The 15,079-nt window shown below is 54.7% G+C and overlaps 1 protein-coding gene across 7 annotated transcripts in view; it reads left to right on the top strand.

Annotated features, from left to right (window-relative positions):
• Ldb3 (LIM domain binding 3) overlaps positions 1-15,079 on the top strand; it is a 53,225-nt gene that overhangs the window by 33,618 nt on the left and 4,528 nt on the right. For 6 of the 7 annotated variants that reach the window (XM_063233731.1, XM_063233735.1, XM_003466082.3 and 3 more), the window contains 4 exons: positions 2,247-2,661; positions 4,284-4,464; positions 4,677-4,797; positions 9,299-9,414. In XM_063233731.1, the coding sequence (XP_063089801.1) occupies positions 2,247-2,661; positions 4,284-4,464; positions 4,677-4,797; positions 9,299-9,414 (833 nt within the window). The remainder of the gene's footprint in view (positions 1-2,246; positions 2,662-4,283; positions 4,465-4,676; positions 4,798-9,298; positions 9,415-15,079) is intronic. The other variant, XM_063233733.1, reaches the window with a different exon arrangement.

Genomic DNA, 15,079 nt, shown 5'->3' on the forward strand with positions numbered 1-15,079 from the left:
CAGCTAAGGAGGGTGGTGGAGAGGACAAGCCACAGACCCAGGGGACCGCAGGCAGATGGGCGCTGGGTGCCAAGGCCACCCAGCAGAAAGCAACAACAATGTCGCTGTATTTTTTAAAGTTCAGTAAACTGTTTGTCTGATAGTGCTAAGGGCTGATTTCTTTATGCAAATGAAGAAACTCTAATGCATTTATAGCCTAAAAGGTTTTCAGACCAAATACATAAATATGCAAAGTTGATTAACTCAACTGTTGAACTGGCCACTGCACCAGTGTCATCCGGTGGGTCCCTGGGAACCCTGGTGCAACTTAACTCAACTGCTAAACTGTTTCTGCCGGCAGCGCTTGGGAGGCTGAGGCAGGAGGATCGCTGTGAGTTGGAGGCTAGCCTGGGCGACATAGTGTGTTCAGAGTCAGCCAGAACTGCGTGGAGTGATCCTGTTGCAAAAAAAAAAAAATTTTTGTTGTTTTTGATGAGTCATTCCAAGGTTTTATTTAAAGTTCAATTATCATCTTAATGAGTGTGGAATTTTCGAAGTGAGATTTCTAACCATTTTATCACGTAATCAGTCAACATTATCAGACATCTATATTTGCATTGTTTGGGACAGTTTCCCTGTTTAGTGCAGGCTGGCCTTAAACTCAGTATCTCAGGATGGCCTTGAACTCACAGCGATCCTCCTGTCTCAGCCTCTCGAGTGCTAGGAAGACAGGCTTGTACCACCATGCCTGGCAGGACAGCTATTCTTTACTGTTTCTGTTGTTGGTTTCTTGGGTTATTTTTGGTTTTGTTTTTATTTTGGTTGGTTTTGTTTTGAGACAAAGTCTTGCTATATGGTTCACGCTGATGAATTCATTATGTAGTCTAGGCTGGTATCAAACCTGTGCCCATTCCCCTGCCCTACCCTCCCAAGTGCTGGGGTTATGGGTGAGCACCACCGTTTCATGCCTGGCTTGCATCGGTTCATTTAGAGCCGTGGTTTTATTTTCTTTTTCCTTGTCTGCAGTATGTAGAGAATACACTTGTTGTGGAAAGTGGGTCCTTGTATCTGACAGTCTTAGCTCTCAATCCCTTTGCCTTGGCCCTTTCTGTGAAATATAGATTTTTGGGGGTTTGGGCTGAAAGGGCTCTGGGGAAGCAGCTGCACTGCCCTGTCCTTGTCTGGCAGTGACAGGGGTTCTGGAAATGGGCAGCGCCTTCTGTTATCTGTGCCCGTGCTCTGTGGGCACTGCTATTTAGGACGACATATTGTCAGCTGGTCCCAAGAAGGTGTTGGGGAGCAGGGGGCCCCCTCTAGACCTGGACTGCATCACAGCTAGGTTGGCTCTAAGTGGCTCCTCCAAGACCCCCATCCCTGTCAAACTGAGGTAGAAATATCCCCCGCTACAAAGCCAGGCTGGCTTTCAGTTTCTGTTTTTATATTTGAGATAGGGTCTTACTGTGTGGTTAGGCGATCCTCCTGCCTCAGCCTCCTGAGTGCTGGGATTCCAGGCATGTGTGACCATGCCTGGCTCCCACGCTGTGTTTCAGGAAAGGAGCTGTAGCCAGGCACGGTGTGCATCCCTGTGATTCCAGTAGCCAGTAGGCTGAGGCAAGAGGATGGCCTCAAACTCAAGGCCAACCTGGGCTACACAATGAGACCCTGTCTCAATAAACAAAAACAGGAAGAAGGAAAGGAAGGAAGGAAAAGAAAGAAAGAAAGAAAGAAAGAAAGAAAGAAAGAAAGAAAGAAAGAAAGAAAAAAGAAAGCAAACCAGGTGTCCTGCATGCACCTGTGATCCCAGCATTTGGGAGGCTGAAGCAGGAGGATCACTGTGAGTTCCAGGCCAGCCTGGGCTGCACAGTGAGACCCTTCCTCAAAAAAAAAAAAAAAAAAAAAAAGAAAAGAAACACAAAAAGAAAGAAAAGGGGGCAGGAGGGAGGGGAAGGGGAAGATGGACCCCACAGCTTGGCTGTCTGCTCTGCCCCCAAGGCTGGACCATGTCCAGGCCTGCTCACCATCCTCGGGTGCAGGCCAGGCTGGCACCCCAGGCCTCTGCCCCTTCGGCAAGGGCTGCCAGGGTTTGGGGCTGCACCTACCCAGCCCCGCGCAGGTGTCCAGGCTCTGGGCCCCAGAGGCTCAGACACTTGAGCCCCTGGAAACTGGGCTGGCGATGGACTGACATCAAAGCCACCTTTTGTGGCTTGGGCTGGCCTGGGGGTGGGGAGCAAATACCTGACGTTTTCCTTGGGTGTTTTTGGTTACAGTGCCTGTGGCTACCTACAGCCCTTCCCCAGGGGCCAATTACAGTCCAGCTCCCTACACCCCCTCCCCCGCCCCCACCTACACCCCCTCCCCCGCCCCCACCTACACCCCCTCCCCCGCCCCCACCTACACCCCCTCCCCCGCTCCTACCTACAACCTGGCACCCTCACCAGCCTACAGCGGGGGCCCAGCGGAGTCTGCCAGCCGCCCCCCGTGGGTGACAGATGACAGCTTTTCTCAGAAGTTCGCCCCCAGCAAGAGCACCACGTCCATCAGCAAGCAGACCCTGCCCCGGGGAGCCCCAGGCTATGGCCCTGCTGCTCCCCCGACCCCAGCCCGGGGCACCGTGCAGAGAGCTGAGCGCTTCCCGGCCAGCAGTCGGACGCCGCTGTGTGGCCACTGCAACAGTGTCATCCGGTGGGTCCCTGGGAACCCTGGTGCAGCCCTGAGCCGGGGTCAGGAGGGCGCGGGCAGCCTCTGGCCCGCACTGCCGCAGGGTTGGGTCTGCCCTTCTCCAACCCCCAGCTGTCTGTGCACCACAGCTGTGTCCCCAGGGCCGGGGGGTGCCAGGAGGTAAGTGGGTGCGGGCCCGGAGCTCCCCGGGGCCAGGGCCGGGCTCTGGGAACCGCGGTCATCGCAGTGGGCTGATGGGCGTGCCGAAAGCCAGCTGACTGTGCTGCTTTGACCCGGCTGTGCTCCGGGGCTTTCTGAAGGCAGCCCTGTGCCACCCAGGCAGGGGTGGGCACTGCCCGAGCAGGGAACAAGTCACTTCATGCCGCCCGCCGGGAAGCAGCGCTCGGGATGGTGCTGGGTCGGGTACAAAAGCGTGATTGTGTGCGCGGTGAGCTTACGTATGTGACGGGTACACTCTCACTGAACAGTAAAGCAGCCTTGTTAGTGGAGAACTGGGAAATGCGGAAAACTAAAAATTAGAACGTGACAAGCTTCCCGGTGGAGGTGGTGAGGATTTACAAACCTAGCCCTCTGGGGGCCTGAGACAGGAGGGCTACGAGTTCCAGCCCACGCTGTGCAATTTAGTGACTCAGTGAGAACCATCTCAAAATTAAAAATAAATGCGGACGGGGCATGTGGTGCTGCCCGCCTGTGATCGCAGGCTGAGGCAGGAGGGTTGCCCAAGTTCAAGGCCAGCCTGGACTACACAGTAAAACTTGTCTCAAAAACCAAAAGAACAAAACAAAATTTAAAAAACGGGCTGGGGATGTTGTTTGGTGGAAAAAAATGCCAGTATCGCAAGCAAACTTAAAAAATCAGGAAAGCCTCCATCGTGGTCCGTCCCAGAGTCCCAATCTGGAGCTGGTCCTGGGTTTTGTGTCCTGGGTGTAGCACTTTTAGGAGCTGCGTGGTCATCTGTGCCTCCTTTCTTTTCCCGAACACGGGCCCTGTCCTGCCTACCCCCAGGACCCCTGCAAGGATTAAGTACAGTTAACAGCCCCAAATCTGTTCTTGAATTGCCTCTGGCCTGGAGGAATCACCCGGCCAGTGCTGGCGTCAGCCTGGTCTTCCCTGTCCTTGTTGTTAGCAGTGGTCACTTGGATTCCATCAGGTCTGTACCAGGTCCCTACAGCGCGTGATTGAGTTGCTTCCGTTTTTTGGTTTTTTAGGCAGGCTCTTGCTGCGTAGTTCAGGCTGGCCTTGAACTTGAGGTGCTTTTCCTGCCTCAGCCTCCCTAGTGCTGAGATTACAGGTGTGCATCACCAGGCCCGGCTCTTTTGGATTTTTGAGACAGTTTCACTATACAGCACAGACTGACCTTCAGCTCAGTATGCAGCCCAGCAGGCTGGCTCTGAATTTATGGTGGTCCTCCTGCCTCAGCCTCCAGAGCGCTAGGGTGACAGGCATGGGCCACCAGGTCCAGCAAGTTCTGGGTTCTGTCCTCTGACGGTGGTCAGATGAGGGTGCCTTTCCGCGTGGTGCCTCTCTGAGGTTAGATGCCGTTAGTTCCTGGGTGAAAGGAAGCGTGTTGCCGGGGTTCCAGGAGCTGGGGGTCTCCTGAGCCCCCGCCATTCCCGCCCACCCAGGGGCCCTTTCCTGGTGGCCATGGGCCGCTCCTGGCACCCGGAGGAGTTCAACTGTGCCTACTGCAAGACCTCGCTGGCGGACGTGTGCTTCGTGGAGGAGCAGAACAACGTGTACTGCGAGCGGTGCTACGAGCAATTCTTCGCCCCGATGTGTGCCAAGTGCCACGCCAAGATCATGGGGGTGAGCGGCGGTGCCCCTGGCCCCCTGTCCTTCCCCGCCACCCCTGCCCGGGCTGTGGGTCCCCCAGGAGCCGGGAGGCTGCTGCGTGGCTGCTGGGGGAGGAAGCGACCGTTCCTAAGCAGAGAGGGCCGCCTGCTTCCTGCCCTCCTGCCCCGCCTGGGGTGCCCTCTGCACGGGCACCACTGTGGCCTGAGCTCGCCCTGGGTCCCCAGGAAGTGATGCACGCCCTGAGACAGACCTGGCACACCACCTGCTTCGTGTGTGCGGCCTGCAAGAAGCCTTTCGGGAACAGCCTGTTCCACATGGAGGACGGCGAGCCCTACTGCGAGAAAGGTAGGCAGGAGGCGCCCACCCGTGGGCCGGGCGCTCAGCCCTCCGCTCCCCACTACTGTTCCTGCTGTTTTCTTTTTGACTCTGGCAGTGCTGGGCAGGGAACCCGGGCGCTTCTGTCTCTGAGCTACGTCCCCAGCCCTTCTTAGTTTTGACGTAGGGTCTCTTTCTAAGTCGCTGAGTGGCCCAGGCTGGACTCTTAAGTTTCGATCCTCCTGCCTCAGTCTCCCAGACTGCTAGGGTTACAGGTGCACACCACCGTGCAAGCTAAGAAGGGATTTTTGTGCTTTATTTTACCTGGGTGCTGAGGATCAAACCCGAGGCTCAGGCATGCTGGGTAAGCTCCCCGCAGCCCAGCAGCAGCCGGCTCTGGCTTCTGGCTTCGGTTTATGGCAGAGTGGCACTGCTGTGACACAAGGAAGGGACCGAGCTGTCTCCCTTGCTGGCCACAAGCTCAGCTTCCCTGCATATGATGCTGGGGCTGCCCAGTGAGTCCCTGAAGGTGTGGAGACCCACAATTCTTAGGACAGCCAGGGTCCCTGTCTGCAGGCTGTTCACACCCACCCACGGCCTGCCCACATCCCCAGGGAGCTGAGGCAGGGCCCACCGGAAGCTTAGACAGAGGTTCAAGTAACAGCCCCATTGGGCCTGGCAGCACACGCCTGTAATCCCAGCACTCAGGAGGCTGAGGCAGGAGGGTCACGGCAAGTTCAAGGCCAGCCTGCACTATAGAGAGACCTTGTCTCAAAACACACACACACAAAAACCCACACACAGACGCACAATGTAACGTTTACCATTTCAGCCCTTTTAAGTGTGCAGCTCAGTAGTGTTAAGTATATGGTCACCGTCACTGCTGTGAAAACACTCTCCAGCAGCGTCCGAGGCCGTTTGTCACGTAACCTTTCCCTTTCTCTCCCTCTTCACCTCCTGGCAACCCCACTGCACGCTCTGTTTCTGTGAGTGAGGCCACGCTAGGGCCTCACGCAAACGCACAGCGTCTGTCTGTCTATGGCCGGCGTATTTCCCTGGCCTCACGTCCTGAAGACTCATCCAGGCCTGGCGTGGCGGCCAGAGTTTCTGTCCCGTTGAAGGCCGGGTCACACTTGCTAATAGGAACCTGCTCCGCCTGGTTCCTGCACTCATCTGTACGCACGGATGCCTGGTTCTACCCCGGCCTCTTGTGAATGGTCTCTTGGTTATTGTGGGGCTCTTCTTGCAAGTGGGGTTCCTGGGTTCTGTGGAGACTGCATTGCTGATTTTTGAGGAGCCGCCACTGGGCTTTCCATGGTGGCTGCCCCTGGGACAATCCCAGCAGGGGGTAAGCATTCCACATACTCCACAAAGACACATGTCACCTTCTGGGTTTTAGACAGCAGCCATCCTGAACGGTAAGGACTGACAGCTTGCTGTGGTGCCCTTATATTTATTTATTTACAAGGTGTCACCATGCAGTTCAGGCTGGCTTTGAACTCACTTTGTAGCTCAGGCTGGTCTCAAACTCGAAACAATCCTCCTGCCTCAGCCTCCCGAGTGCTGAGATTACAGACACAAGCCTCTACACCCGGCTTTTGAACTCATTTTGTAGCCAAGGCTGGAGGAAGACACAGATGAGGACCCTGTCAAATCTGCACTTCGAGCCCAAATGCTGGAGTCAGATGGCAGCAGGACTCCGTGGCCACTTTTCCCTAAGACACACGTGCACCAGATGGGAAGGTCAGCCCTGCAGTTTCCGAGCTGTTGCTGTGCCTGGCAGGCCTCAGGGTCCCCAGAGAGCTTTAAAACCGATCGAAGATCAATCCCGGACCACAGGTGCTGAGTCGCAGGGGCGCTGCTGTAGCCCTGTGGTTCTGATGCTCGGTCAGGGCTAAAAATCAGAGCCGGGTGTCTCGATGCTGCCCCAGGGCTGGCGGCGGCGGCAGCAGCAGCATGACCTGAGAAGATGCTAGAAAAGCAGCCTTTTGGGCTCCAGCCCAGCTCTGTGAATCAGAAACTCGGGGTACAGCTTGGTGGCCCATGTTCTAACAAACCCTCCATGTAACTGTGGTCTTTGAGAAGCACTAACCTTTTTCAACAGGGAGCACCTGCGATTCGGTGGCAGGAAATCCTACAGTAGCAATAAAACCCATTAAGTACAAGGGCACCAAGTTCCTGAAGGAAGCTAGGAGCAGCAGAAGGAGGAACCGGTGAAGAAATAAATAACCTCGGAGCTGGGCGGTGCCCTGGCGGTGCCCTGGCCGGGGCTCGGGCACACGCAGACTCAGTCCAGGACCCAAAGCCTGCACCTTCCAGAGCCAAATGCAGACGGATCCCAGCTCTCCCAGGGGGCAGACTTGTGCTGCTAACTGTGGAGCAGCGGCAGCTTTCCTGGTCACTACAAAATCAAGCTTAAAATAGAAAAATCAATCAGAGGCAGGAACAGATGTCCTCAGATAGCGTGAAGCCACTGTAAGGGCTAAATCTGTGCAAGCTTGACATGAGAACAACTCAGTACTTAGGAAGATTGGCCCAGCCATGTCCTTGTATTTTGTTCATCATTTATACATGAGATGCACATTGAATGTGTGTGCCATGTTGGTTCCCACCGGAAACCCCAAGCATAGAGGCAGGTATGGCGGTCTCTCTGCCCTCAAAACCCTTACATGAACATTATGGGCTACACTGGCATGGATGTGAGCACTCATGAAGGCAGATGGATGGAAATATGGATGGATGGATGATGGATAGAAGATGAACTGATGGATGGATGGGAGGATGAGTGGAAGGAAGGCAGTATGGATGGTGATTGGTGGATACATGATGGATTGATGATGTTGGATGGATGGAAGGATGAAAGTAGGATGGAAGGATGGATGGAAATATGGATAGATGAATGGATGGATGGATGGATGGATGGAAGAATGATGGATAGAAATATGGATGGAGGGATGGGTGGAAGTGTGGATGGGTGGATGATGGATGAAAGGATGGATGGATAGACGAGAGGAGCCTAGGAGAAGCTCTCAGTAAGGCCATCTCATCTCTCTTGGTTCAAGGGGGTGGCATCAGGATTTCCTAGTGGGAAGGCTTGACCCTGAGGATTGCAAAATTCAGGTAGATAATGGGAGGGATTTCCAAACCCAGGACCCCATTGATACGGAGGCACGGAGGTGTGAGAGAGCCGAGTGTGTGGAGACTGACAGGGAATGCTAAGAGATAAATCAGAAGCAGCTTTCAGGGACTGGCCTTGTGTGGAGATGGGCTGGGCAGCAGCCCGGCGGGAAGCCTACACATTCTGTAACTTCCTGACCCAGCAGTGTGACCTCGCAGCTCGGGCAATGCGATTTGTTTGCCTATTGGAGAAATTCAGTCTCATGTCGGAGACGAGTTAGATGCTCCCAATTTAGACAAGATGGAGACCGAATACTCCTGAGCACAAAAGGTCCGAAAACTGTGCAAGAGATAAACACAAGGCTGGTGGCAGTAGGTAAGGACCTGGAGACCGAGTCAGGCGGGGTGAACAGTGCGGGCGTCCAGCAAACCCAGAGCCCCTTGGAGGGAGCCCTATGATGGGGGTGCACCAGGCCATTTACTCCTCCGTGGTGAGACCTGGCTCCATGAGCAGAGAAAAGAAAGGCAGGTTGCTGGCATGAGAGACTCGTGAACGAGACCACCCGCCTCAGTACATCTGGGGCTGCTGGGTCAGGGCACCCGAGGTCCCATGATCAGCAGTGAACAGGCGGTGGTTGGGCCTCCACTGAGAAGTCCAAGGCTTCCTTCTGGGTTGTCCCTGCTGAGGGCAGAAAGTGTGAGAGGGGTCAGAGTCATTTGAATGAGAACTCCCTCTTAGCTGGATGTGATGGCACACGTCTGTAATCCCAGCACTCAGGAGACTGAGGCAGGAAGATCACTGCAAGTTCAAGGCCAGTCTGAGCTACATAGTGAGACTGTGTCTCAAAAGCCCAAAGGAAGGAAGAAAGAAAGAAAGAAAGAAAGAAAGAAAGAAAGACAGTCCTACCCTGAAGGGCCCACTCCTTCAATAATGACTGGACTCAGGAGAGTGGACACATTTGAACCCCAGCACCATCCACATGAAAAGACGGTGCGGACAGAACTCAGCAGCATCGTCTCCTGTGCGAGGGCGGGGTGCCCAGTGAAGGATCCCAGGCCCCGTCTGTGTCGGTGGAGAGCTGCTGTCAACATGAGCACCTACGGTAGAAGAACGGTCAGCAAAGAACTTTCTGGAATCCTTAACAAGCTAAGGACCCTTGCTGGGCCCGCACAAATGTAGCTGCTGGGAAATCGGGATTATTCGGTTTGGTTTGCTTTTGCTTCTCTTGTTGGTTTTGGTGTTTTGAGCCAGGGTCTCACCGCGTAGTCCAGGCTGGCCTTGACCTCACTATGCAGCGCAGCCTGGCCCCGCACTCCTGGCAGCCTCCTGCCTCAGCCTCCTGAACGTTGGCCTTTTCCCGTTTGGGGATTGTGCATCTGGGCCTCACTCTGCCTCCTCTGCCCTTTCTTCCAGACTACGTCAACCTGTTCAGCACCAAGTGTCATGGCTGTGACTTCCCCGTGGAGGCAGGTGACAAGTTCATCGAAGCCCTGGGGCACACCTGGCACGATACCTGCTTCATCTGCGCGGTACGTGAGTAGCCAGGGTTGGCAGGGGACGGGGTAGGGGACCTTGGGACACAGCGGTCACCTCGAGAAGCTGGCAAACGCCCCGGGGCCGTCACGTGTCACTGATGGGTACTTAGCGCCCACCTTGGCTGGTCACATCCGTTTCTGGAAGCACGGGATCCCCTGCAGGGACAGAAGAGGATGCCGGATTTAAACAGCAGGGGCAGGTGGCCTCCTGCAGCTGAGGCTGCCTCAGATATCAGGAAGCTGCTGGGTGGTACACACCTATAATCCCAGCACTCAGAAGGCTGAGGCAGGAGGATCGCCAGGAGTTCCAGGCCAGCCTGGGCTTCATAGTGCGATCCTGTCTCGAGAAATAGATAGAGCAAAGAGAAATAATCAAGGGAGCCCAGGGTCTTTCCACCCTGATTGGAGCTTCCTGAGGAATCTCGGGAAAAGCTGAGATAAGGTCTCTCTCGCTGGACGGCTCGGCAAGCAGGCCTGGGGATCGGTCCGTTTTCCCGAGTGGCCCTGCTCCTGGTTCACAGCTGCAGAGCCCTGAGCCTTGGTTAACTGTTACCAGGGTTTCCCGATGCACAGCGGCCACCTCGCTCTGCGTGGAGTCCGGGACTGCGGTGGGGTGGGGACCCGAGACTGAGCTTCCCACATGAGGAGGACTAGTATCCTGAGAGGGCCCCTAGTAGTCTGCCCCTGACTTAACTTTGTTGGGGAAAATTAATGGACCATGTATTTTTGAAACAATTCTTTTTTGAGATGGGGTTTCACTACGTAGCCTGAGCTGGCCTTGGATTCCAGGAGCTCTTTCTGCCTCAGCGTCCTGAGTGCTGGATGGCAGGGAAGGGCCACCATGCCTGGCTGTTACTATTATATGTTGTTTCTTTTTGAAACAGGGTCTCACCATGTAGCTCAGGCTGACCCTGTCCGCAAACTCACAGTGATCCTCCTGCCTCAGCCCCCCAAGTGCTGAGGTTACGGGGTATATGCAGTCTCACCCAGTTTATTTTTTGGAGACCCTCAAAGTAAATTCGGGGAACGTGTGAAATATCTGTGCAGGAACTTGAACAAGCTTCTAGAGACTCATGACGCAGGACAGCTGGGTTGCCAAGCTTCACGCCGTGTGCAGTCGTCTCCGTACCTCACCCTGATACCCCCGCTACGAGGGGACGCAGCAGGCTCACTCTGGGCCTTGGTTTGAAGTCCCCTGTGACTCACCACGATGGCTCGAGTGACAGAGATACACTATCTGGTGATTTAGGGCCTGAGGTCTGAGATCCAGGCCCACAGGTGGCCGCTCTCTCTGCTGCCTTTGAGGGTTGAGCGCTCCTCGCACTCTGTGACATCTGTCCGCATGTCTGTGCATCTGTCCTGTGCATGCCCTCTTCTCAGAAGGATATGGATCCTGCAGGATGAGAGGCCCATGACTGGCTATAACCTTGTCTGAACCTATAGCTCATTCCCTCTGTGAAGATTCTGTTTCCACTAAGTCCCTGCCGAGTCCATGAGCCGGGGACCTGGGGATCTGGGGAGCAGGGGAGCTGGGGCTCAGGACCTCAGGCTGTGGATCTGAGATGGGTCTTACCCCATCGCCCAGCTGGTCTCAAACTGTGAGCTCCAACCATCTCCCTTCCTATCGGTGCACACTTCTTGTTAATTTTGCTTTTCACCGTGGTTGTTTTGAGACAGGGTCTCCCTATGTAGCCCAGGCTGGCCTTCAACTCATGACGATCCTCCTGCCTCAGCCTCCCAAGTGCTGGGATTACAGGTGTGTGCCACCGTGCTTGGCTTACAGGTGCACACCTCCATGTCCAGGGTCAACACACACATTCTGAGGGATTCAGCTCAACTCCTTAACACTGATTTCTCAGAGTCTTGAGTTGCCTTTTAGGGTCTGTTAGTCCATTGAGCCCCACTCCAGAAAGGCACAGTGGTGCAATCTTCCAACTAGGAAGATAAGGGGAGTCTCCTGCAGGGCCGGGGCCCAGCCAGGCATAGCACTGGGCTCCCTGCTGTGACCGGCGCTTTCAAGCCTGGACTTGTCTGAGCCTGAGGTTTTGTTTGCAAGTCTGTCTACCTGACTGCTAGAAGGATCTGTGAGACTTGGAGGAGCCCCAGGCAGACAACGCTGGAGGCCTGGCCTGCAGGGGCTGAGGGCTGGGGGTGTCCAGAGTGGGAAGCGAGGCCCAGGTGAGGGAAGGTCCCTGCCTGTGGCCACTGTGCTCAGGCTGCAGTCACGGTGGACGGGCCTGTGTTACGGGTTAAAAACTGGTGGTCAACTTAACGCCAGCTGAATTAAACCAGCATGGTGCTGAGTGTAGATGTTCCAGCTGAGGAAAGTTGCCAGCATAAATAGAGACGTGGAGAAGGGGAGCTAGGCGTTCTGGGTTTCTCTAAGCGTTGCTGTATGAGCTGTTGGTTCTGAAGGAGCTCGTCATGACTAGCTTCCCCAGTGTGAGTCTGACCTTTGTCATCAGAGGAGCTCGGGACCTTGTTGGTGAGAGTGGCTGTGGTTCACTTTGGGGAGCTCTGGTCCTTACATCCAGTATCGCTTCCTGGCTCTGGAGGGGAAGACGTGTGCTGTTTAATCTCCAGGAGAAGCTTGTCACCCTGGCTTCCTAGCATGTATCGACTGTGCTTTTTGTTGGAAGAGCTTAGGACCTCTGTATCGCTGAGGATGGCTGTGGTGCCTTTCAGGACAGCCCTGGTCTTTGTTGTGAGTGTGACTTCTCAGCTGCAGTGTAGAACTCTCAACCCACCCGCACAGCTCCTTCACCCCGCTGGCATGGACTTCCTACCTTCCATCACTGACCTTTGGGCCTTCCCAGTGTAGACCTATAAAACAGACTGATGTGAGTCCTTGTCGTGGGCTCTAGACCTCCAGTTGGACTCGTGGGAGGCATTGTCATGGGCTCTAGGTTTTCAGTTGGACTCATGCAGGACATTGCAGTGGGATCCAGGCCCTTGGCTGAATATTCTGGGTCTTTAGTGTTGTGGACAGATTTCCTGCATTTCTTGTGTTAACTCTGGGTGACCATCATAAATAATATTATAAATTCTGTGTCCTGATTCTAATTGTTTTTAGATTGGTGACTGCAACAACCTGGGATGAAAGACAGGAGGACGTGGACGTGGGTGGTTTCCCCGGTGTTGCAAAGGACTGAGCCTGTAGCATAATCCAGTGGATTTGTACACACACACACACACACACACACACACACACACACACTGAAAGGGTTGCTGGCCCAGGCCGGATACTGTAGCCGGCAAAGCCAAGGAGCTCCTATCTCCCCCCACCCTTAGAAATTACCTCTGGCGCCAAACTAAGACCAATGGGCTACCTGTGCATCCCTAATGCCCCCCTTAGGTTCCACCCCAGGCCGAGGCTACTTATGTGCCTCACTCCACGTGTTCCACGGAGAGATCGCCGGCCCCGGGTGGAGATGCCACGCCCCAGGGGGTCGGGGGTGTCTCTCCCCGCATTCCCAAAATAGAGGTTACTTATATTTTATACTTCTTATCTTTTCAGCCACCGCCAGTCCTCCTCCTCCTCTTCCTCCCCTCTACAGTTCTATCACACACAAATAAAAAGGCTGCATGGTGGCACATGCCTGTAATGCCAGCACTCAGGAGAATCACCATGACTTTAAGGCCAGTCTATACCACATAGTGAAACTATTTCAAAAATAAATGCATTCATTAAAAAAATAAAAATAAAAGAAATACAAATTTTAGAATTGGGCAGATCCCATCCACTGGACAATGACCACCAAAGACTGTGGTGGTCATTCAGGCTCCTCCAGCCAGCCCGGTGCAGGTCACTGGGCCGGTGAGGTATTGCAAGTACAACACAGTTTTAATCTTGGAAGAAAACCCCTTTGATTGGAAAACGTTGTGTTTGGTTTGGTTTGTTAGCAGCGCTGGGGAGCAAACCCGAGACTTGTGCATGCTAGGTAAGTTCTGCACCACTGAGCTGCACCTGGTCTAAAATTCTCTGCAGGTGATGTCTCCTCTGTCTCACACCACATTTTAAGTCACTTGCTTGTTGGGGGTTGCTTTGGTTTAATTTTTGAGGCAGAGTCTTACTGTGTAATTTACTATGTAGCCTAGGCTGGCCTGGAACTTGTGACAGTCCTCCTGCCTCAGCCTCCCGAGAGCTTGGATCACAGGTTTGTGCCACGATGCCCGGCCCCTGCTGGCTTTGGTCCTTGTGTCTTGGTGGAGGAGCTCTGGATCCTGCTGGTCTGTCCTTTCCTCGTAGGCCTCGACAGTGACATGGATACCAGGTGGTGCCCTCAGAGTGAAGGCAATAGGAAAGACCAGCTGTGCACCTCCAAAGCCACCCCAGGGCTGCTGGCAAAGTGACACCCTGCCCAGCACCGCCTGGCCCGGCGTGGACTGTCCTTCGGTCCCCCGAGCACCATCCCTTCCCCTTGTCCTTGCCCTTGGCCCCGTCTCTCTCATGGGCCACCTCTGAGCCCTACTGTCTCTACTTCCTTGGTCTTCAGTGCACACATGACATGTCCCGAAGGTCTGGGACCACCAGGGCAGTCAGTGCCGTGGCTGTGGGTGGGCAGCTCCTGCCACCTCACCCAGAGCTGTGTCTCTATCCCCCGATGCCCGTGGCCATCAGTCCAGTCTGGGGTGTCCTCCTCCTTGGATTCATCTCCTGCCTGTCACCGGCAGGTACAGGCCTCTGCAGGAGCCTGGTGGAATAATCAGCTTTTTGCTGCTTATAACAAAATCCCCAGGACAGACTAGCATTGCAAAGAAAAGTAGCTTCTTTAACACATGGCTTTTGAGGCTCCAGGGCAGCTGCTGGCCCTGGCCCTGCTCTGCTGAGGGTCCCATTGTGACACTGCCTGTGTACACACAGGAGTTGATACAGGAAGCCAGGGAGACCCTGGGTGTGACCAGGCTCAGGCTTTCACAGTGCAGGGCATGGTGGTGCACAGATGTAATCCCAGCCGTTGGGAGGCTGAGGCAGGAGGATAGCTTCAGTTTGAGGCCAGCGTAGGCTACACAGTGAGTTCAAGGCCCGCCTGCACTACATAGCAAGAACCTGTCTGAAAACTAAAAACAAAGAGAAATTTAAAGAGAAATATCTTAATCCCTTTCAGAGTCCTCCCCACAGTGATACCATGTTGAGAAGTAGGCCTCCAGCACATGAACTGAACCGTCAGGAAACAAACCATGTCGAGCTATTGCCCCTGGTGATCTCGGCAGCGCTCACCTGCCCGGGATGGCTTGGGACACTTTCTCTGCTTAGTGTCCCTGGCCCATGGGCAGCCCTGTTGACTTCCAGGAGTGACCCTAGAGCAGCTGTCCCAGTGTCCTTGTGGAGTGGACCTGTGGTCGCTGATCCAGCTCAGCTGGGAGGGTGATTTCTCCTCCAGTGGCCACGGCATTCAGGGACCCCCACTCTTGTATTCTCCGTATCCTGGATGCAGCCTGCTCCACTCCCCAGGGGCTGCTCGGGGTCCTCTGTAAGGCCGGGTGCCTCCTGACTGATGTGACTTCTTAGCCAGCGCTGACACACAGCTCCAGGGGCCATGTCTGCAGATCTGTGGGTTTGGACATCTTCACCTCAGCGCAGCTCTGCTTTGGGGTGTGGGAGGTGATCATCACAGCCCTGGACAGGTTCCCGGCTTTAGGCTCCAAGAGTCTGTGA

The sequence above is a fragment of the Cavia porcellus genome, unplaced genomic scaffold, assembly GCF_034190915.1.
Source record: "Cavia porcellus strain 051 isolate PalLab524CR breed Dunkin Hartley unplaced genomic scaffold, mCavPor4.1 scaffold_23, whole genome shotgun sequence".
Classification (NCBI taxonomy): domain Eukaryota; kingdom Metazoa; phylum Chordata; class Mammalia; order Rodentia; family Caviidae; genus Cavia; species Cavia porcellus.